General features: G+C 42.4%; 1 protein-coding gene across 21 annotated transcripts in view; it reads right to left on the bottom strand.

Moving 5' to 3' along the window:
• The window catches only part of LOC126988436 (zinc finger protein 708-like), a 227,702-nt gene that overhangs the window by 187,611 nt on the left and 16,580 nt on the right, over positions 1–23,511 (bottom strand). For 2 of the 21 annotated variants that reach the window (XR_007741946.1, XM_050846527.1), the window contains exon 2: positions 20,237–20,324. The exons of 13 other annotated variants lie outside the window; for them this stretch is intronic. Coding sequence is in view for 5 of the 8 variants with exons in the window: in XM_050846527.1 (XP_050702484.1) it covers positions 20,280–20,324 (45 nt within the window). In the remaining 3 variants the exon portion in view is untranslated. Of the gene's footprint in view, positions 1–10,672; positions 11,032–11,077; positions 11,974–19,801; positions 19,913–19,981; positions 20,325–21,296; positions 21,473–23,511 lie in introns of those variants that run through there. 6 more of the 21 variants (XM_050846557.1, XM_050846528.1, XR_007741945.1 and 3 more) reach the window with 6 other exon arrangements.

Here is a 23,511-nt window from a genome sequence, read left to right as displayed (position 1 = left end):
ATTCAGCCTTTTTTCTTTACTTTTAAGAACTTGTGCCTTCATATTATGGTTAAGAGACATGTATTTAGTCCCTTAACTATAATATGGAGGTGTAACATTGAATTTTGGAGGCACAGAGTGGTTCTCCACAATTACCCAGGAAAAAATACTATGACCATAATATATAAAGAATCTTATTTTGTCCAAAAATAAGCAATCAGCGTCTCAAAATTAGTAGGCTTGCCACTCTTCAATAATCCCCGGACGATATCTCATGGACGAGTGATGTGCGACAGCAAATAATACAGTAGTGTTTTAGGTGCACAAAGTCCTTCATGATGCTCAAGTGTCCTTTACAGAGACGGGTGTACTTCTGGCGTGAAGAATCTCGCCCGGTGCGGGAGTCACGGGAGCAAACACCCGCAGCCGAGCTGGTCAAAACGCAAGGAAAGCAAGAAATCTAGCAACACAAATTGCACGTTCATGTTCAGGCAATGACAATACTCTGTTCTGTCACGATGTCTGATGCGACGGCCACAGCACAGAAAATGCTGGCATGGTCATCTGCCAATTAATGCACTCTCAGATAAACACTGCAATAGACTAACTGCCGTGCAAGTAGCCGCAAAAAGTAAGGCTACAAACGCTCACCGAGTGGTTCTGAGGCGAGTTCTTGGGTCCTGGGAAGCCAAGCCGTGTTTACCTTCCTTCCTTCCTCTCGCGGCAGGAAGACCCGTCCCGGGCCAGGGACGGTCCCGGAGTCTTGCAATGTACTGCATGTAGGTGTATTTATTTCTTGCAATATGTGTGTGTGTATTTATTTCTTGCAATGTGTGTGTGTCTGTATTTATTTCTTGCAATGTGTGTGTGTCTGTATTTATTTCTTGCAATGTGTGTGTGTGTATTTATTTCTTGCAATGTGTGTGTCTGTATTTATTTCTTGCAATGTGTGTGTGTGTATTTATTTCTTGCAATGTGTGTGTGTCTGTATTTATTTCTTGCAATGTGTGTGTGTGTGTGTGTGTATTTATTTCTTGCAATATGTGTGTGTCTGTATTTATTTCTTGCAATGTGTGTGTGTCTGTATTTATTTCTTGCAATGTGTGTGTGTGTGTGTGTGTGTATTTATTTCTTGCAATGTGTGTGTGTGTGTGTGTGTGTGTGTGTGTATTTATTTCTTGCAATATGTGTGTGTCTGTATTTATTTCTTGCAATGTGTGTGTGTGTATTTATTTCTTGCAATGTGTGTGTGTGTGTGTGTGTGTGTATTTATTTCTTGCAATATGTGTGTGTATTTATTTCTTGCAATATGTGTGTGTGTATTTATTTCTTGCAATGTGTGTGTGTGTATTTATTTCTTGCAATGTGTGTGTGTCTGTATTTATTTCTTGCAATGTGTGTGTGTGTGTGTGTGTGTGTGTATTTATTTCTTGCAATATGTGTGTCTGTATTTATTTCTTGCAATGTGTGTGTGTGTGTGTCTGTATTTATTTCTTGCAATATGTGTGTCTGTATTTATTTCTTGCAATGTGTGTGTCTGTATTTATTTCTTGCAATGTGTGTGTGTGTGTGTGTGTCTGTATTTATTTCTTGCAATATGTGTGTCTGTATTTATTTCTTGCAATGTGTGTGTGTGTATTTATTTCTTGCAATGTGTGTGTGTGTATTTATTTCTTGCAATGTGTGTGTGTGTATTTATTTCTTGCAATGTGTGTGTGTGTATTTATTTCTTGCAATGTGTGTGTGTGTATTTATTTCTTGCAATGTGTGTGTGTGTATTTATTTCTTGCAATATGTGTGTGTCTATTTATTTCTTGCAATATGTGTGTGTATTTATTTCTTGCAATATGTGTGTGTGTATTTATTTCTTGCAATGTGTGTGTGTGTATTTATTGCTTGAAATATGTGTGTGTGTATTTATTTCTTGCAATGTGTGTGTGTGTGTGTGTGTATTTATTTCTTGCAATATGTGTGTGTATTTATTGCTTGCAATATGTGTGTGTGTATTTATTTCTTGCAATATGTGTGTGTGAATTTATTTCTTGCAATGTGTGTGTGTGTGTGTATTTCTTGCAATATGTGTGTGTGTATTTATTTCTTGCAATATGTGTGTGTGAATTTATTTCTTGCAATACGTGTGTGTGTGTATTTCTTGCAATATGTGTGTGTGTATTCATTTCTTGCAATATGTGTGTGTGTATTTATTTCTTGCAATATGTGTGTGTGTATTTATTTCTTGCAATGTGTGTGTGTGTGTATTTATTTCTTGCAATATGTGTGTGTGTATTTATTTCTTGCAATGTGTGTGTGTATTTATTTCTTGCAATATGTGTGTGTGTATTTATTTCTTGCAATATGTGTGTGTGTATTTATTTCTTGCAATGTGTGTGTGTGTGTATTTATTTCTTGCAATATGTGTGTGTGTATTTATTTCTTGCAATGTGTGTGTGTGTATTTATTTCTTGCAATGTGTGTGTGTGTGTGTGTGTGTGTGTGTGTGTATTTATTTCTTGCAATATGTGTGTATGTGTGTATTTATTGCTTGCAATATGTGTGTGTGTGTGTATTTATTTCTTGCAATATGTGTGTGTGTATTTGTTTCTTGCAATATGTGTGTGTGTATTTATTTCTTGCAATATGTGTGTGTGTGTGTATTTATTTCTTGCAATATGTGTGTGTACTGTGTAGTTATTTTTTGCAATGTGCATGTGTTTTGGTGTGTGTGTGTGTGTGTGTGTGTGTGTGTGTGTGTGTGTGTGTGTGTGTTGCAAGGTGCATGTGTATTTACCTAGTGTAACGGTCCAAATGTGCACTCTTCTCATATCATCACAATCATCACCATCATCACCATCATATCATCACCATTGTTTTCGTTAATCATCTTCACCATCATTTCCTCATTGTAATGGTCCAAATGTGTAATGAGTGAACGAGTATGGAATGCAAGTGAGTGAATGACTATATATTACAACAAACGAGCAAGTGAGCGGATGTGTGGACGGGTGAACGAGTGTGTGTGATAAGTAGAGATTATTGGCGTGAATGAGGGTGTGAATGGATGAAAGACTTGTCTGAAATCCTCATCTCCAGTCTCGAACCCTAGAATGATTATTAGTTAGCTAGCGATAGATTATCTAGTTGTAATGCCGAGGTCACGGGGGAAGTTGAGTGCGCAAATAAGAACAAGTCACGTGAAGAAGGGGGAGGAGCTTAGCAAGAAGACTAGGTGAGAAGGCGAGGCCAGGGAGAAGCACGGGCAGTGAGGAGACGAACAGCAGGAAGCAAGGAGGGCTGTCAGGGAAGAGACAGAAACCCAGAGAGTGAGATCGAGGCAGGGAGCGAGGCCGACGAGCGGTGAGGACGCACGTTGAGAGGTTGGCGTGACCGTCCATCACAGCCCTGTGAACACCACCACAAGCACGGCAAAGGGCGAGGCAAGGCACAGCACAGCAAGGCGAGGCGAAACAAAGGACGGCAGAAGTAGTTTTCAACAACGCCTTAACCAGCCTTGCCGTCATAATCACCTCCACGGCTTCTTCAACCACGCCTCGTCAACAACGCTGCTACAGTTAACGGCCCTGGCAGTCTACACCCCGCCGGCGCCTCAATCGCCCCAGTGCCCTCCATCCTGCACCAGTCAGCACTTCAAGGGTCGTCAACACAGATAAGCATTCAAATGTTCCCCACATTCAAATGTTCCCCAATCTCCCTGATATAGTTACGTTCAATAATATTCAGTTATGTATGTATTCGTTTAAAACTGTCACTCCGCTAACAGCCCAGGGGCTGTAACTATATTCATAGATAAGGAGAGTTATTAAGTTACTGTAAGTGCTATAATTTCAAGCCTGTCAACCTGCCATTTGGGCGTTACTGAACATCCACACACGCACGTTATCACCACTTCCCCCTTAACTAAACATTGTCTCAAGAGTGGTTCACACGGGAATCCACCCACCTTCCATCCTTACCGCATTAGAGATAACAATCACAACCCAGAACGAGTGTTCACTTGTCCTGAGGCTTGTCTCATCATTGACAACCGCTCGGAAATAGCCAGACGACCACCCCGCTACCACATAACAATCACTTTAGTGGCCGTCAGAAGGAATGTAGCGTTGGCTTGAAAAAAAAACTTTACACTAGTTTATCTAGTTGTGATCTACAGGAACGGCTCAGCTATGCTCAAGCTGTCCCGCCTTTCCAAGTACTTCCGTCTAATTTGGCCTTAAATGCGCTTATCGAGTTAGCCTCTACCACTTCCCTCTCCAGCCCCCACACGTACACACACTTCTCGATCTGCCGAAAGCTGTTTTTGATGTCTCTTCCACAAGTTCCTTTTCTCAACAGTTTTCCAGTTCCTTAAGTTTCTCTTATCAAAAGGTCATCTCTATCGAATTTCTCTAGACCATTCATCACCATATACACCGCTATTAATGCTTTTCTGAGTGGCAAATCGTACAACAATTAAAAGTTGTCTTATGCAGCCCACTCATCCATTATCAGAGAGAAACAAATTTACTCTAAGATGTACTAATAACTCCTCACACTCCTTTCGACCGAGGACATTCTTCACGATGGCTGCACAGTGTTTTACCACACTCCTGCAGTTTCTGTGCTACATCTGGGTCTGGACATATCACTTTAATAGCGGGAGCAAGTTTATCCGCAATGGAAGATTTAGCTCGCTCACTACTGCAGCCAACCGTACTTCTGCTTCTTTCACTTGTTTTTCAGCATGCTTTTCTCCACTAACAAAAGGCATATGAAGTACACTGTTTTGCACTTTCAACTATCTTATGTTTTGCCCCAGCAGCACGCTTTCCTATTTCTGGTTTGCCCGCCTTTCCGTCAGAATCACACAATTAGTGGAAATACATATATAGGGCCCTTAATTGCCGCTTCTTGTCAGCCAACTTTCAAACAACGGTCACTCCCATGTTTTTGTGTATTTCTGCATATACGGCTGTCTTTTCCGCTTGGCTTGAGGACTAGACATGACTGTACTGCGTATCAGTGTTAAAAACGAGAACTTAACAGTGTGTGACAGACTGCGTCATGAGGGAGAAAAGCATCAATAAAATATTAGTTCACCACATCTTGTTCTATCTCTGGTCACTTGCTGGTTGAGCCCACCTTAGAATTTAAAGATCGGCTAATCCGCGTCTCCAAAGACTAGCGCCGGCTTGAGGTGCAGCCTGACGCTGCTTTGTGTATCTTTCCACGACACTACTATAACCTGCGTCCTCACATTTTCTAATTTATATTTGGTTCCTGAGCTTTTGCCTGAATCTTTTTCATGCGAGAGGAGAGTGCTTGCGTAATACTTTTCACTCTAACCCACTTTTCTTTTATTGATGAGTTGATGCAAGGCATTCAGTCTTCTTAATTTAATTGGAGCCGTAATAACAGAAGGTGTAGACTAACATAGGGATAGGTACAATTTAACTTTGAACCTCAATCGTATGCTTCTGCTTAAAACGGGCTTTTTCTCTGCAATGACACACTTAACTAAACTCGAGCAGATGCTGTCCCTAACTTTTATTGTAACCAGAATGTGAATATATGTAAGCTTTGGAAGTAAGCAGACAAGTCTTAAGGCGGACACACACTATGGCTATGCGATGCGGCATGTCCGGCGGATGAAAGTGGGCGGAGCCTCGTCGGCCGGATGAAGCATACACACTATGAGGCGGCCTCATGGAGTGCCGGGCGGCACTCCACAAACATGGATGGCCCTTGTACAGATCAATAAAACAGACCCAAAAGTCTTTATTTATCTAGACATCAGACATCGTGGAGCGTAGATAATGTGTACACCACGGCTGTCAGCGTCGCTTCCCGCCTCGAGGCCGCGCCACAAGGTCATACACACTGAGGCGGCCGGCCGCGCCGGACGGAATTTCAAACTTAAACAGAAGGCCATCCGGCCATGATGTGAGGCCGCGCCGCACAAATTACACCCGTACACACTGCCTTAAGGCCTCAAGCCCGCCCACTTTTCGGCCGCCGGACAGGCCGCATCGCGTAGTGTGTCCGCCTTTACTTACCCTTTGCTTGACACACCACTGTTACCCGTTACGGAAATTACTTTTGGCGTCACCGATGTCAGTCATCCACGTTCGTTACGATCGAGGGATAGGTGGAAATTTCTTTTAAATTTGATGTTTATTAATGCTGGAATTACTTAAATCAATTATACTGGAGTTGAATATTTCAGTGAGATTTGTTACAACAGTGATTTCACAACTTGGTGACAGGATGTTCTTTTATAGTGCTGTAGACCTGACAAACTGAGTATTAGGAGTTAGTGGTGCTGACTGCCGATGCTTCTAAGGTTTTTCCAGATTTGTCCTTATCACATTGTAACTATTAGGGGACTCTACAGATAACATTACCTCTTTTCACACAACCTGATCTATTGTTGTAAGCGCACCCGTCTCAAAGGCGTGCCGAGGGTAACGACACTGGCAATTGTCACGCAATGGATGAGTTTTTCTCTGCGACAGTTTTGTGTCCAGGTGTGACTCGAAGGTCCAGTGTGTAGCAGATCTTCAAGGATTGTTCCTTTTTCGTTTTACTATTCCAAATACCTCCGTTACCATGTATCCTAATGACAGTCAATTCAATTCAATTTTTCTAGGATGTATCATGTAAATAATTTTTCGAGCTATTATTTTGTATTCTCGGAATAGTACCCAACTTCCACGACTCGGCCCTGTTTACCTCAACCTGTATGTACATTACCCATTTCTTGTTACTTCCATGATTATTATCATTGGCATTTCCCTATGCATGATTATTATCATTGGCATTTCCCTATGTTGTATTGTTAGGCGGGCTCTGACTTATGTGATAATCTTTAAAGCTACTGTAACGAGACCACGCTTAGCTAGTACACTTTGGGCGACTGTAACATGGATAGGTACAGCAATTTGTAAAGGTGGGGTGAGCCGCGAGGTCGCGAATTTCAGGGAACAGAGCGATGTAATGTGTATATTATAATGTACATGTGAGTGTGTGACTGTGTGTCTAAGCACAGGCTCAGAGCCTTTGCTTAGGATGTTATGGAACACGTCAGAGCTGATGGCCGTGGGAAGCTGTGATGAACTGACACTAGGATCAACAAATGATGACTTTCATCAACCGGAACCCACACCCTTCCGGACGAACTAACAAGCAAATAAAACGAGCGAACAACGCGAAGACGGGAGAGAAGACAGCGGGCAGCGGGCGGGCGAGTGTTGCTCGCCGGCCCCGGGCACGTTGGTGTGGCTGGCTCTGGTGTGCGTGCGACTCGTTCACGGAAATTGTAAACTTTATGTACAACTATTAATATAGTTAAACTTATATTTTGTACTGGGATTGCCCTGTGAGAGAGAGAACTAAAGTGAAGTTATAACTGCTACCGCTCGGCCAACTAAAAGGCTATTGTGTTATCTCACCTACTACAATCAACTTGTGAAAGCAGGCAACGGTACACCGGACCTGACGTGAGAGAGCAGTTCGCGCGCTCTAACACCATAACACTCGCCACCTTAAAAATAACGCATAAAAACTGATAACAATTGATTTTCACTGTTGATTATATTGTAACGGTGTACAGGGGGGCGTTCAAAGGCGTTGATTAAGACTCTGCTTCCTTAAGGCCTATATGTACAGGAGCGTCTGAGCGAGAGAGACTGCAGGTGTGTGTCAGTCGGACTTTCGTGAAGGAGTGACTAGTTACAGATTGGAAAATAATGAAGTTACAATTGGTCACGTATGTCAGGGTGACCTCCAAGCTTGATGAAATGCTTTGTATACAAACTGAGACGGTAAACACTGACGGACGACATTCCTATAAGGTGGCGTGATCTATCTATCGTGGGTTTTTTCCATTGACAATCGTATGCCTAATTCGTGATGATATTTAGTAGTAGTAGTAATAATAATAATAATTAATAATAATAATACACTTGATATACTACAATTACTATAACACTGCTCGGTCACCTACCAATGATCGCGACCTCGCGATTTACAAAAATCTAACTAGCAGTCTAGTTACCATTATCATACATAGTGGGATCTTAAGTATTTTTTTGTACACAGTGCTCAGCGAGACCACCCAGTGTGGAAGAGGTTAATTTACGCCCTAGAGTCGGGAGACGAAACAAACCTTCCTGAATTGCCAGTTCCCTTTTCACAATTTTTCCTATCAGAGGACAACCTCCTCTGTAGGTCATGGCCAACCAAACCAGTACCTATAGAACAACTGGTCATCCTAGACAAATACATCCCCGTGACGCTTAAGCTGGTCCATGACACACCCATTGCGGGTCGCCAAGGACGGGACAATGTTCGGAGGCGATATTGACCCTATGTATATTTTTACCTCAGGACGTACCCTACACCATCAGAAGCAGAAAAGCATGCAGATTTAGGATCTGTGCTTAAAAAAGTGATGCGAAGAAAACCAGGTGAGTACTAAGGAGTTGAAGGGAAATAAGTGCAAGAAAATATGTATTCCCTACTTCATTTAACTCTGATTTTCGTAAGTGTAATTTTATATTATGGTTACAATTTTATGCTCGTGTGATGCAGAATTTTCTCAGGAAGATGATGGTGGTCTCAGTTTTTCGTAAAAATGACTGTTGGGGTCAGGAAACAGGGTGGGAGTGAGGTGTGTGAAGTCGTCGGTTTGGGCAGACAACGAGGATGGGGCGGGGCCAAGCGTGAAGGCTATAGAAGTTGCCAACGAGTGATTTTCTCCCGCCTGTATGACGATACTTTCTCTACACTTGCCTTGCCCACGCTCCCCCGCTACTCAACAATAGGGGTGGGCAGGTACCGGTACTAACGGTACCAGCTATACGGTACGGTACCGATACCAGACTGCTGGGTACCGATACCAGACTGCTCGGTACCGGTACCAGACTGCTCGGAACCGGTACCAATACTAGCTAGTCGCTCATGGTGTCCCTCATTTCTTCCTCACACGAGTGAGGCTGAGTGCCTGAGTGGATATCTCGGTGATATGGATACTCTCTCTCTCTCTCTCTCTCTCTCTCTCTCTCTCTCTCTCCACTGAATGAAGTGAATATTTATTTTTCGATAGAAAACTACCTCTTGTTTGATTTACATTGTTTTTGATTTACGCGACCTCTTCAAGGACACAATACTCGCGTAAATCGAGTTACCTGTATTTATCACTATTTGTTAGTAAAATTAATTTAATTCTGTAAAAAATTGCATGTAAAATATTTTTTGAAATATTTTTTCAAATGGGATGCATTAATGGGATTTATATTATTTTCAATGGGGAAATTCGTTTTGTCTTACGAGTGTTTTGGTGTGTGAGCAAAATTCCTGGACGAATTTAAACTCATAAATCGAGGCTTGACTGTATTGTCTCACTACGTCAATATTAATAATCTCGGGAGAAAAAATTATAACTCCCAACACTAGTAGTGATATAAAAGACCATAAGGAATCTTGTTTCCAGCAGTCACCAGCCAAACTAATAGACAGTCATGTAGTGGAGAGACCGGGGCGGCGTTGATTCAAAACGTACAGTAACCTCCACCAGCCTGCCTTAATTCTCTCGCTCCTCGTCTATTCTTCCCGCACAAAACTCACTCACTGCATTTCCTTACCGCCTGCCGTCTCAAGTGAATAAAATGTTGGAGAACTCCAGGCAGTGGTTTTTTTCTGCAACAAACCTGCAAGAATTATGTCGAATATAAGAGCATGGCGGTGGGGTGACTTTGATGACAAACGGCAGCGATCCACCCGGAGGCGGAATTGTTATTGAATGTTATTGAAAATATTTTCATATCTTCATTCTGACTATTTTCCTTGGTGTTAAATAATAGTGTTAAATAATGGTGTTAAATAAGTATGGGAGACTTTTTAACACCAAGAGAAATCATTTGGGTGCGTGATCACTATAAAATACATATACTCAACACGCAACATATATTGTATAAAAGGTTAAACTTGTTGATCAAGCTTAACCTCCTCACCCTTTCAGACATGGTGCTGCCATCTGGGTGCGATGAGAATAACTAGTCCTCGTCCTCAGTCTTGCGGGCACCATTGCCTCTCCTTCTCTAGACTCCTTGATTTATTTGGTGAACGACAATGTGGCTCAGTGGAGGAAATACATTCATTATTTCTAAATCATATAATGATACTAATAAAGGGGAAAAATATTATACTCTTTCTTAAGATGACGAACCACAGGGCTTGCTTTCCAAGTATAGGCAATTCAAATTCCAACATAATTATAATGAGTCAAGTAAGTTATCATATACGACCTGAACTCTGAAAGCTCTCGCACAATACGCAGGAAAAAATTACATCATTCCAGAAGAACTCAGCCAAGATGCAGCAGACACGCCATCAGAATCATACCAGAAAGCAGTATACGCGTCCTCGTGTTCAAGGGGGAATTAAAGGTAAATTTGACTCAACTGAATCTATATTCATGAACCAAAATCTTCAAAAACTTCACTCAGTACATAAGTATTAATTTCTAAAATATTAAAAAACTACCATGGAACTCAACTCGTTGAATCTGCTCACTAGACCAGAAGTAACAAAGTAACCAGGTGTGTCTTCACATTTGAACTACTTTTCAAACACAGCATCTTATGTTTTGGTCCTAGCCTGTGGAATTCTTTATACACGGAAATTAAAAATCTAGTAAATAACGGTAATCTAGATCAATTTAAGGTGAAGGTAAAAGAAAATGAATTAGCTCTTCAGAACTCAGGGCACGAATTTTTCATTATAATGTAATCTTGTTCATTATTCTTATTTGGTAATCCATAAAATAATTTGTTCCTTTATACACAACATTGCCTAATCAACCACATGCAACAATGTATTACGTAAAAAGAAAGCCGTCTGTCAGGGAGCTACGGCTCAACAGACTGTGCCATTATTCACATCTATACATGTATCTACTGTATCTGTGTACATCACATAGGCCAAATAAATATGCTGACTTAACACCTCCTCCACCTACACTCCCAAATACAGCAGCACTGCAGCACAACACAACACCTCAGGGGAAGTGGATCTTTATGTGTTGGGCAATATCCCCCTTAACCTTGAAATGTTTCCCACAAACATCACACTTGAACTTTCTCAGGCCAGAGTGTCTGAAGGTATGTATGTTCAAATGAGTCTTGGTAGTGAACCTTTTGCCGCACTCTAAGCATTCATGAGGTCTTTCACCAGTGTGTGTGAGGGTGTGGTTGTTGAGGTGACTCTTCTCAATAAATCGTTTCCCACAAAATTCACATTGATGATTTTTTTCACCAGTGTGTATGAGGGTGTGGGTGTTGAGGTTACTCTTCATAATAAATCGTTTCCCACAAAGTTCACATTGATGATTTTTTTCACCAGTGTGTGTGAGGGTGTGGTTGTTGAGGTAACACTTCTGAGCAAATCGTTTCCCACAAAATTCACATTCATGTTTTTTTTCACCAGTGTGTGTGAGGGTGTGGTTGTTGAGGTTCCACTTTTCAGTAAATCGTTTCCCACAAATTTCACATTCATGATTCTTTTGACAATTTTTTTCACCAATGTGTGTGAGTGTGTGTCTCTTGAGGGTACTCTTCTGAGTAAATCGTTTCCCACAAATTTCACATTCGTGATTTTTTTCACCAGTGTGTGTGATGGTGTGTTTGTTGAGGGTACTCTTTTCAGTAAATCGCTTCCCACAAATTTCACATTCATGATTTTTTTCACCAGTGTGTGTGAGTGTGTGTCTGTTGAAGACACTCTTCAGACCAAACCGTTTTCCACAAACTCCACATTGATGATTTCTTTCACCATTGTATCTAACAGTGCGTTGGTTGAAGGAACTCTTCCAACTGGATCCTTTTCCACTAACTTCACTTTCTTGGTTTCTTTCACCAGTGTGTGTAAGGGTGTGTGTGTTAAGGGTACTATTCTTACTTAATTTTCTACCACCGTCATGGCGTTCATGAAGTCTTCCACCTGAGTGTGAGGGTGTACTTGTTGAGTCATCCTTCCCAGGGAGTCTTCTCCCACACCCTTGGCATTCATGCTTTCCTTCACCAGTGTGTGCAAGGCTGTGTCATGTGAACGTGCTTTCAGTCTCAGATCTCACACTCCAAGTTTCTTTTCCTTTATGGCTGGAGATGCCAACAGTGGTGGAGGTGGTTCTTCTGACCACCCTGATCCTCACACCAGTGGCAGTCTGCTCCTGCTGGTCCCAGCCACCCAGGTCTTGCAGCCTCCACTGATCTTGATGTGAGGAGTTGGCAGGTCTTGCAGGAACATCAGGGGAGTTGTGGCAGGCAGCAAGGTTCCCCTGACCCCACACTCAGGGACCAAGCCAGTAGGTGAGGCACGGGATGCAGGAAGAAGTCCTGAAGTCAGTGGCAGTGAGGACACAGTGAGTGTTGAGCACAGCACTGGCCTCAGACCCTCACCTCAGCACCAGTGGTGGCAGTCAGGAAACAAAGGGTTGTTTGCTATTTCCTGGAACTGTGCTTCCCGCCTCAGACCCTCACCTCAGCACCAGTGGTGGCAGTCAGGAAACAAAGGGTTGTTTGCTATTTCCTAGAACTGTGCTTCCCGCTTCAAACCCTCACTTCAGCACCAGCGCCAGCACAAGTGGCGGCCGTCGAGGCACAAAGTGTGTGCTGTCTTCTAGCACAGTGCTCCTCTCAGCATGGCCGACACCACTTCCTGGTATGTAAGAGATGAGGTGTTAATGCAGTGCCTTGTTCCAGTAACATATATATATCTGCTTAAGAGCCTACTGCAGGAGTGGCCTCCTCAGGCCCTCCTGTCAGTGGGATAAATGTTGTCATATTCTGTGGGCTGCCTCTCCTCCCATCCTCATAACTCCCAACACAAACACATACTATAGTTGCTGTCACATAACCTGGCATGGACAATCTTTTAGGGAGTGAACTGCAGACTTGGCATCATTGCCTGGGTGATGGAAGGTTTCTGTGCCAGTCTTTGGCCTATTCTGAACTTTTTCTAAGGTGCATCAAACACCATTTGCATTAATGCAGCCATGATTGCTGTTTCCACTTAAGGGTTGCCTGTAAGGGCAGCTGAGGGAATACTGTGAAGGAGCTGTTTATGGGACGCCATCTTTGTTTCAATCTCCTGATCCACTGTTCCGCTGGTCTCCCCAACCCACCCATGGGAGTGTAGCTAACAAGTCAGTTGTACCTCGGGCTCCCTTGTGTCCAGTTGCAAGATAGGTGACACTGGCCACACCTTTGGACCATACTATAAAAGAATTTTCTACCGCTTTATCGCACAGTCACAGCCGATGTCACCTGAACGCCAGAGCTGGAATCTGTTTTTCTAATCTTTTCGATTTTTTACTAATTCATCGTCCATAGCCACCTCACTCTCCCCGTACCTGCCTTCACCGCCCCTCCTCGTCCCCATCTAAACAGCCCAAAAATTTCTTCTGAATGAGAGTGTGAGGTCACAATGACTGATGCGGCAGCCACCGCACAGAAAATGCTGGCATGGTCATCCGCCAATGCACTCTCACATAAACCAGACTAACACAAGTATATTCAAATATTCATTCTTTCCCCGCAGCATCCAGGAGTGGAATAATCTCCCATCTCATGTAGTTAATAGTCCCACTCTTGACACATTTAGGAACAGGATCATCAGTCATTATCTCCCTAGGCCTGGCCCTTTACCATGTCCCAATTCCTTTCCTTATCCTATCCCTGTCCTGGCCCCTTGAATCCCCCGCACATCATGCCACCCGAGAGTGGTCCTCTGCGGGACCCCTAGAAATGAAATGGAAATTGCACGTTCATGTTCTGGCAATGACAATGTTCTGTTCTGCTGATGCGGCGGCCACAGCACAGAAAATGCTGGCATGGTCATCCGCCAATTAATGCACTCTCAGATAAACACTGCAATAGACTAACTGCCGTGCAAGTAGCCGCAAAAAGTAAGGCTACAAACGCTCACCGAGTGGTTCTGAGGCGAGTTCTTGGGTCCTGGGAAGCCAAGCCGTGTTTACCTTCCTTCCTTCCTCTCGCGCCAGGAAGACCCGTCCCGGGCCAGGGACGGTCCCGGAGTCTTGCAATGTACTGCATGTAGGTGTATTTATTTCTTGCAATGTGTGTGTGTGTATTTATTTCTTGCAATGTGTGTGTGTGTGTGTGTGTATTTATTTCTTGCAATATGTGTGTGTCTGTATTTATTTCTTGCAATGTGTGTGTGTCTGTATTTATTTCTTGCAATGTGTGTGTGTGTGTGTGTATTTATTTCTTGCAATATGTGTGTGTCTGTATTTATTTCTTGCAATATGTGTGTGTCTGTATTTATTTCTTGCAATGTGTGTGTGTCTGTATTTATTTCTTGCAATATGTGTGTGTCTGTATTTATTTCTTGCAATGTGTGTGTGTGTATTTATTTCTTGCAATGTGTGTGTGTGTATTTATTTCTTGCAATGTGTGTGTGTGTGTATTTATTTCTTGCAATATGTGTGTGTGTAGTTATTTCTTGCAATATGTGTGTGTAGTTATTTCCTGCAATATGTGTGTGTATTTATTTCCTGCAATATGTGTGTGTATTTATTTCTTGCAATATGTGTGTGTGTGTGTGTATTTATTTCTTGCAATGTGTGTGTGTGTGTGTGTGTATTTATTTCTTGCAATATGTGTGTGTGTAGTTATTTCTTGCAATATGTGTGTGTATTTATTTCCTGCAATATGTGTGTGTATTTATTTCTTGCAATATGTGTGTGTGTAGTTATTTCTTGCAATATGTGTGTGTAGTTATTTCTTGCAACATGTGTGTGTGTATAGATATTTCTTGCAATATGTGTGTGTATTTATTTCTTGCAATATGTGTGTGTGTAGTTATTTCTTGCAATGTGCATGTGTTTTGGTGTGTGTGTGTGTGTGTGTGTGTGTGTGTGTGTGTGTGTCTATTTATTTCTTGCAATATGTGTGTGTGTGTCTATTTATTTCTTGCAATATGTGTGTGTGTGTCTCTTTATTTCTTGCAATATGTGTGTGTGTGCATATTTATTTCTTGCAATATGTGTGTGTGTCTGTATTTATTTCTTGCAATGTGTGTGTGTCTGTATTTATTTCTTGCAATATGTGTGAGTGTATTTATTTCTTGCAATATGTGTGAGTGTATTTAGTTCTTGCAATGTAATTCATCACACTCCTTTCGACGGAGGACATTCTTCACGATGGCTGCACATTGTTTCACCGCACTTCGTGCAGTTTCTGTGCTACATCTGGGTCTGGAAATATCACTTTATTGGCGGGAGCAAGTTTATCCGCAGATAAAAATGGAAGATTTAGCTCGCTCACTACTGCAGCCAACCGTACTTCTGCTTCTTTCACTTGTTTTTCAGTATGCTTTTCTCCACTAACAAAAGGCATGTCAAGTACACTAACTATATGTTTTGCACTTTCAACTATCTTCTTATGTTTTGCCCCAGCAGCATGCTTTCCTATTTCTGGTTTGCCCGCCTTTCCGTCAGAATCACACAATTACAGTGGAAATACATATAGGGCCCTTAATTGCCGCTTCTTGTCAGCCAACTTTCAAACAACGGTCACTCCCATGTTTTTGTGTATTTCTGCATATACGGCTGTCGTTTCCGCTTGGCTTGAGGACTAGACATGACTGTACTGCGTATCAGTGTTAAAAACGAGAACTTAACAGTGTGTGACAGACTGCGTCATGAGGGAGAAAAGCATCAATAAAATATTAGTTCACCACATCTTGTTCTATCTCTGGTCATTTGCTGGTTGAGACCACCTTAGATTTTAAGGCTCAGCTAATTTGCATGTGCACTACCATTGATTTTCACTGTTAATTATGTGCATAAAAAGTGAGGTAAAGAGTATAGTTATGTGACTGAAGCAGCAAAGGAAAATAAGAGTTATGACACACAGGTTACTGGTACTGCAAGGAGCTGTTGCAAGAACCGTTCTAGAAAGCTAATGGTAGGTACCAGGAAGGTCGTGGCAATATGCACGCTAAAGGTAGCAATAACGTAGCAAAAATATAATTGGTATGTAGTAAATGGATTGTTAAAAGGTGATGGGGACGTGGGACCTCGCCAAGGGTTTTAAACTGTTATTTCGTTTATACTAAATTGTGTATGGTGGATTAATGATCTCTCTCTCTCTCTCTCTCTCTCTCTCTCTCTCTCTCTCTCTCTCTCTCTCTCTCTCTCTGTCCCCTGAATGATGTGAATATTTATTTTTTCGAAAAAAATAGCATATATAGTTATTCTGGATGGCCTCATAGTCTATATATAATAACAATAACAGTATATATTAGCAAACCTTTAAAAAAGTCGGACATAAGGAATTGTCTGATAGAAGTTAATAAAATAATGGAAGCGGAAGGGAAGATGGAAACAACAAAGCAGGACAAAATGTCGGGAAGACGGCCCAACACTCCACAGCCAAGCATGGCGGGCGAGCGTGTCGCTATAAATGCCGGTATTGGGAATCCAACCAGTACTATACTCAGCGCAGTGAGAAATGGACGATGGGGTGGAGCGCCGGGATTCCGCGCTGTTGCCACACCTCCACAGATCACCGCTCGCCCTCTTTCTCCAACTCCCCACCCTCCCTCTCTCTCTCCACCCCCACCTGGCTGGGTTACCCACTGGAAGCTCAGGAAATGGTCATTGCCATAGGTCTATGGAGGTGCAGCCAGCAAGACAGTGGTCGTACCCATAGCTGGGCGTTATCGCGATAAGTTATTGCGATACTTTATCGCTGATAACAAAATCGGGTTATCGGCCATCCGCTACTTATTTAAATATATATCGGTATCTACGTTACTTTTGTAACCAAACTAGCGATAATCGTCACTTTTTTCCGCCTCTCAGAAAAAAAAAAAACGTTGTCTCCTCCCTACTGGGCATGCGTGGCCCGGGCGCCCGGTATTGTATGAAAAAACTTTGGGTGAAGAGATTTCATACTTAGATCATTAACATTAAAACACTAGGTTATTTTTTTTTTTGTGTTAGACTCAAAAATCAATATATCAAGGAGAAAAATCATTTAACTTTTCAAACAAAAACATTATTCATTGCCTCAAATTTGATATTCCATATTCGTTTGTGACCATGCCATGGTATTGAAGGCACCCGGTGTTTATTATTTGGTGTCCCATCGTCAAAAGCTGACGCTTTTGTTTACAAACACTAGTCTCTCGTGAACTACGCATGTTCAGACCAGTAAGCGTAGCCCTTTTCAGTCTCATAAAGCTTTTCAACACATTAAGAGTTGCTGGAAGGCTGAATCAGACATACAGTACCACCATCCTCGCTGTTTCTAGAACGACTCTCTGTACATATAAATACAACTCGTACAGAGTGTCGTTCTAGAAACAGCGGGGATGGTGGTAATGGTACTGTATGTCTGATTCAGCCTACCAGCAACTCTTAATTACGGTTAATAAGCTAGCTTTGTGAGACTGTACAGGTCTAGGCTTGTTAGTCTGAGCATGCACAGTTCACGAGAGACCAGTGTTTGCAAACAAAAGCGCCAGCTTTTGACGGCGGGGACGTCAAATAACACAACACCGGTTCAGGCGTTTCTAGTATTACCGTCCATATGTACGTGTCAACGTGTGGTTTTCAGGTTTTGTAAGTTTTCTAAAATACAAATAATGAAAATTTGAATTCATCTATGTTTTTTATTTGAAATATCAATATAGTATCGTTTTCGCCTATCGGACTTATCGCTAGCTAGTATCGGAATTGTGGATTTATATCGGCTATCGGTTATCGGTTATCGCCTATATTTGTGTCTCCAGTTAACGAATATCGGTTATCACGAATAAGATTTTCAATTATCAGTTATCGGTTATCGGGAATAAGGTTTTCTGTTATCATGCCCAGCTATGGTCGTACCTAGCCCCGCCGCGGCTTGCGCAGGACCCCTAGCTGATTCTTGCCAAGAATAGGGGGGAATTCTTCAAAATCTGACACGCTAGAATAAGAAACGCCAGAATTTTGCAAGATTTTGGGTTAATTTTTGCTTGGTCTACGGTAATTCTCGACCGCAAGATGACGGCTCTATATACTTTCCGTCCGCGCTGTAAACTCGTAGAAATAGCATCTGTGGGCTCATGTCATGATTTCAGCACTGCAGTGTGTTTTCAGCACTGCAGTGTGTTTTCAGCACTACAGTGTGAGTTCTTTGTGCTTTAACAATGTCCCCCAGAAAGATGGTTAAAAGGGATGGTGCTGCAAAGAGGAAAACAGGAACGGTGGATACTATACTCGCAACTGGAACGGGAGGCAAGTCTTGGCCGCTTGCATGGCCTCCTGGACGTGACTGACTCCTATTCACCCTCCATCTCGGACGATACGTTGGGTTAGCTTCACGTTAGTGGTTGAACGTAGTTCCGGTGCCTCAAGAAAAGGGGAACTGCTGCTGCTAAACCCCGGGGCGAAGCCTATACCTCGAGCGTAGCTAGCGGTTTCGGGAGTCTCCACCGTAACACAACCTCTATAAGAGGTTTTGCAATGACGTCACGAAATAGCGTCATCTGCACCTTGTGCGTCGTCTGCAAAACCGCTGGTGGTCACCTCCCCAGCAGAGTGAACAGACGGACCACGTGTGCCCCATCCCCAAGTCATTACCCGCGGGCAAATGGCAGGACCTTCAGCATCATTTGTGTTAAGTGATTACGCGAGATCGCTTGAGAATGCTGCGAAGCTAAGATACATCGAAAAAATCAGTGCTTTTGAAGGAGACTGGTAGACTGGCCGTCTAGCTGGCTGGCTATCTGGTTGCCTGGTGGATTGACTGGTTGCTGGTGGGTTGATTGGCTGGCTGATTGGTAAACTGACTGTCTGTCAAACTGACCGACTGGATGACTGACTGGCTGATTGGTTGGCTGGCTGGCTGGTTGACTGGCTGATTGGTTGGTTGCCTGACTGTCTGGCTAGTCAGTTGACTGGCTGGCCCTCTGCCTGACCGATCTCCTGTTGCTGACCAGTGATGCTGTAATGTGTATATTATAATGTACATGTGGGTGTGTGGCTGTGTGTCTAAGCACAGGCTCAGTACCTTTGCCAGGATGTTATGGAACCACAGAAAACAGTTGAATGTATTTTATGGTAAACTGAACTGTTTTTATCTATTGGTACAATAAAAAATAAAAATCTATCTATCTATATCTATCTATCTATCTATCTATCTATCTATCTATATCTATCTATCTATCTGAGAAAGTTCAAGTGTGATGTTTGTGGGAAACATTTCAAGGTTAAGGGGGATATTGCCCAACACATGAAGATCCACTTCCCCTGAGGTGTTGTGTATGTGTGTATATATATATATATATATATATATATATATATATATATATATATATATATATATATATATATATATATATATATATATATATATATATATATATATATATATATATTGCCAGCAGAGTGCATCTGAGGGCTTCCTTTTCAGGTATAGGCAACTCACATTTCAACGTAATTATAATGAGTCAAGTAAGTTATCATATACGACCTGAACTCTGAAAGCTCTCGTACAATACACAGGAAAAAATTACATCATTCCAGAAGAACTTGGCCAAGATGCAGCAGACACGCCCTCAGAATCATACCAGAAAGCAGTATACGCGTCCTCGTGTTCAAGGGGGAATTAATAAAAGGTAATTTGACTCAACTGGATCTGTATTCATAAACAAAAATCTTCTAAAATTTCACTCAGTACATAAGTATTAATGTATTGATTTCTAAAATATTAAAAACTACCATGGAACTCAACTCGTTGAATCTGCTCACTAGGCCAGAAGTAACAAGATAAGCAGGTGTGTCTTCACATTTGAGCTACTTTTCAAACACAGCATCTTATGTTTTGGTCCTAGCCTGTGGAATTCTTTATACACGGAAATTAAAAATCTAGTAAATAACGGTAATCTAGATCAATTTAAGGTGAAGGTAAAAGAAAATGAATTAGCTCTTCAGAACTCAAGGCATGAATTTTTCATTATAATGTAATCTTGTTCATTATTCTTATTTGGTAATCCATAAAATAATTTGTTCCTTTATACACAACATTGCGTAATCAACCACATGCAACAATGTATTACGTAAAAAGAAAGCTGTCTGTCAGGGAGCTACGGCTCAACAGACTGTGCCATTATTCACATCCATACATGTATCTACTGTATCTGTGTACATCACATAGGCCAAATAAATATGCTGACTTAACACCACCTCCACCTACACTCCCAAATACAGCAGCACTGCAGCACAACACAACACCTCAGGGGAAGTGGATCTTCATGTGTTGGGCAATATCCCCCTTAACCTTGAAATGTTTCCCACAAACATCACACTTGAACTTTCTCAGGCCAGAGTGTCTGAAGGTATGTATGTTCAAATGATTCTTGGTAATGAACCTTTTGCCGCACTCTAAGCATTCATGAGGTCTTTCACCAGTGTGTACAAGGGCGTGTAATTTGATGTTACACTTATGAGTAAATTTTTTCCCACAAAATTCACATTCATGATTTTTTTCACCAGTGTGTGTGAGGGTGTGGCTGTTGAGGTGACTCTTCAGAGTAAATCGTTTCCCACAAATTTCACATTCATAATTTTTTTGATGATTTTTTTCACCAGTGTGTATGAGGGTGTGGTCATTGAGGGTACTCTTTTCAGTAAATCGTTTCCCACAAATTTCACATAGATGATTTTTTTCACCAGTGTGTGTGAGGGTGTGGCTGTTGAGGGTACTCTTCCTAGTAAATCGTTTCCGACAAAATTCACATTCATGATTTTTTTCACCAAAGTGTGGTAGGATATGTCTGTCGAGGTTACCCTTTTAGAGTAAATCTTTTCCCACAAATTTCACATACATGATTTCTTTCACCAGTGTGTGTGAGTGTGTGGATGTTGAGGTTACCCTTTAGAGTAAATCGTTTCCCACAAATTTCACATCCATGATTTTTTTCACCAGTGTGTGTGAGGGTGTGTTTGTTCAGTTCAGACCTCCCCCTGAATATTTCACCACATTTATAATTTCTTTCACCAGCGTGTATAAGAGTGTGTCTGTTGAAGACACTCTTCAGACCAAACCGTTTTCCACAAACTCCACATTGATGATTTCTTTCACCACTGTATCTAACAGTGCGTTGGTTGAAGGAACTCTTCACACTGGATCCTTTTCCACTAACTTCAGTTTCTTGGTTTCTTTCACTAGTGTGTGTAAGGGTGTGTGTGTTGAGGGTACTATTCTTACTTAATTTTCTACCACCATCATGGCGTTCATGAAGTCTTCCACCAGAGTGTGAGGGTGTACTTGTTGAGGTCATCCTTCCCAGGGAGTCTTCTCCCACACCCTTGGCATTCATGCTTTCCTTCACCAGTGTGTGCAAGGCTGTGTCGTGTGAACGTGCTTTCAGTCTCAGATCTCACACTCCAAGTTTCTTTCCTTTATGGCTGGAGATGCCAACAGTGGCAGAGGTGGTTCTTCTGACCACCCTGATCCTCACACCAGTGGCAGTCTGCTTCTGCTGGTCCCGGCCACCCAGGCCTTGCAGCCTCCACTTATCTTGATGTGAGGAGTTGGCAGGTCTTGCAGGAACATCAGGGGAGGTGTGGCAGGCAGCAAGGTTCCCCTGACCCCACACTCAGGGACCAAGCCAGCAGGTGAGGCGCAGGATGCAGGAAGAAGTCCTGAAGTCAGTGGAAGTGAGGACACAGTGAGTGTTGAGCACAGCACTGGCCTCAGACCCTCACCTCAGCACCAGTGGTGGCAGTCAGGAAACAAAGGGTTGTTTGCTATTTCCTGGAACTGTGCTTCCCGTCTCAGACCCTCACCTCAGCACCAGTGGTGGCAGTCAGGAAACAAAGGGTTGTTTGCTATTTCCTGCAACTGTGCTTCCCGCCTCAGACCCTCACCTCAGCACCAGCACTAGCACAAGTTGTGGCCGTCGAGGCACAAAGTGTGTGCTGTCTTCTAGCACAGTGCTCCTCCCAGCATGGCCGACACCACTCCCTGGTATGTAAGAGATGAGGTGTTAATGCAGTGCCTTGTTCCAGTAATATATATATATATATATATATATATATATATATATATATATATATATATATATATATATATATATATATATATATATATATATATATATATCTGCTTAACAGCCTACTGCAGGAGTAGCCTCCTCAGGCCCTTGTTAGGAATTAGGTCAGTTAACTAGGGGATTTGACAAATTAACTATTTCCCTTATGGAACTAGTCTCGGGCCGAGAGTTCAAGCTAACTCTGAGTATCATCTGAGCTCAAATAAGCCTTGGATGGTACTTAAATACTTCGCTCATCGGCTCCCAGACCGAGACAGAATCACCTTATTCACTGCCTAAAGACTAACCACATTTAGCATGAAAGGAATAACAATAGTTGTGTTACCTTTCATGAAATAATAAATAATTGCCCTTGCTGAATTATAATTAAAGAGCAAAGATAATTTAACCGATGGAAACAGAGAAGATCGAAAGCCACGCCATCTGGCGAGGGAAATTCACAATACCTCTTCAGACCAACACCTCAGCGCTTGCAGCTCCTTCGTTAACTCACGGCAGTGCTTTTTCGTTCTCTCTCGAGGAAGACTACACCCTCCGGGACGAGCCTTCAAGGGACAACCTCTTTTGAAAAACCACCTTAAGATAAGTGCCTCCAGCAGTCCTTTAATACAAATAGATGTTACTATCGGGCCTGTTAGGATTATCGTTGTAACTCTGGGAGGTACTTGCGGGGAAGCCTGCATCCACTGTAGGGTGGTAAGTGTTGTTTCTTTTTTAATTTTGTCCTGGTGGGAGTTTAGCCTTTTTGCGAGTAACACAAAACGTTGGGTACGGTAAATTCACTGAATCCCTACACCCACACCCTACTGTCACTGGGATAAATCTCGTCATATTCTGTGGGCTGCCTCTCCTCCCCATCCTCATAACTCCCAACACAAACATACTGTTATGCCGGACGTGTTACTTGGGTTCCGTGTCGCCGTCAGGAGACTCCGTGGGAGGGAGATATGTAAACACTTTGCACAGCTTCTGTAGTTTAATATTCTTCTTCAGTAGTACACTTCACTCGGACTCTTCACTTACCACTAGCTTACTATGACTGGGACTGGCCCTCTCTCGCCCTCTTCTCCTATATATATCCAGAACAGTACAGTCTAGAATATTACAGTATATTTCAGATCATACAAGAACATGTAGCAAAAATATATGCGAGTTGGCAACACTTCCCGCCTGGCGCCTGGCCGCGCCCCGTGGGGCGCGGACGGCTCGCCTTGCTCCCCGTCCCTTTGCTCGTTTCTCCGGGAGCCTTCTAGAGGCCTATGGTCGCCGGGGGAAGCTTCCAGCACAACAATACTAAAGTTGCTGTCACATAGCTATCATCATTCATCATTTCATCGACACCTGCTCCTAGGGGCTCCCACCAGGGGATGGCCACGGCAAAAGAGCTTCCAGCTTTCTCTATCCAGACAC

The sequence above is a fragment of the Eriocheir sinensis genome, chromosome 69 (genome assembly GCF_024679095.1).
Source record: "Eriocheir sinensis breed Jianghai 21 chromosome 69, ASM2467909v1, whole genome shotgun sequence".
NCBI lineage: Eukaryota > Metazoa > Arthropoda > Malacostraca > Decapoda > Varunidae > Eriocheir > Eriocheir sinensis.
The sequence above is the reverse complement of the archived record's forward strand: the minus strand, read 5'-3'. Positions and strand labels throughout refer to the sequence as shown.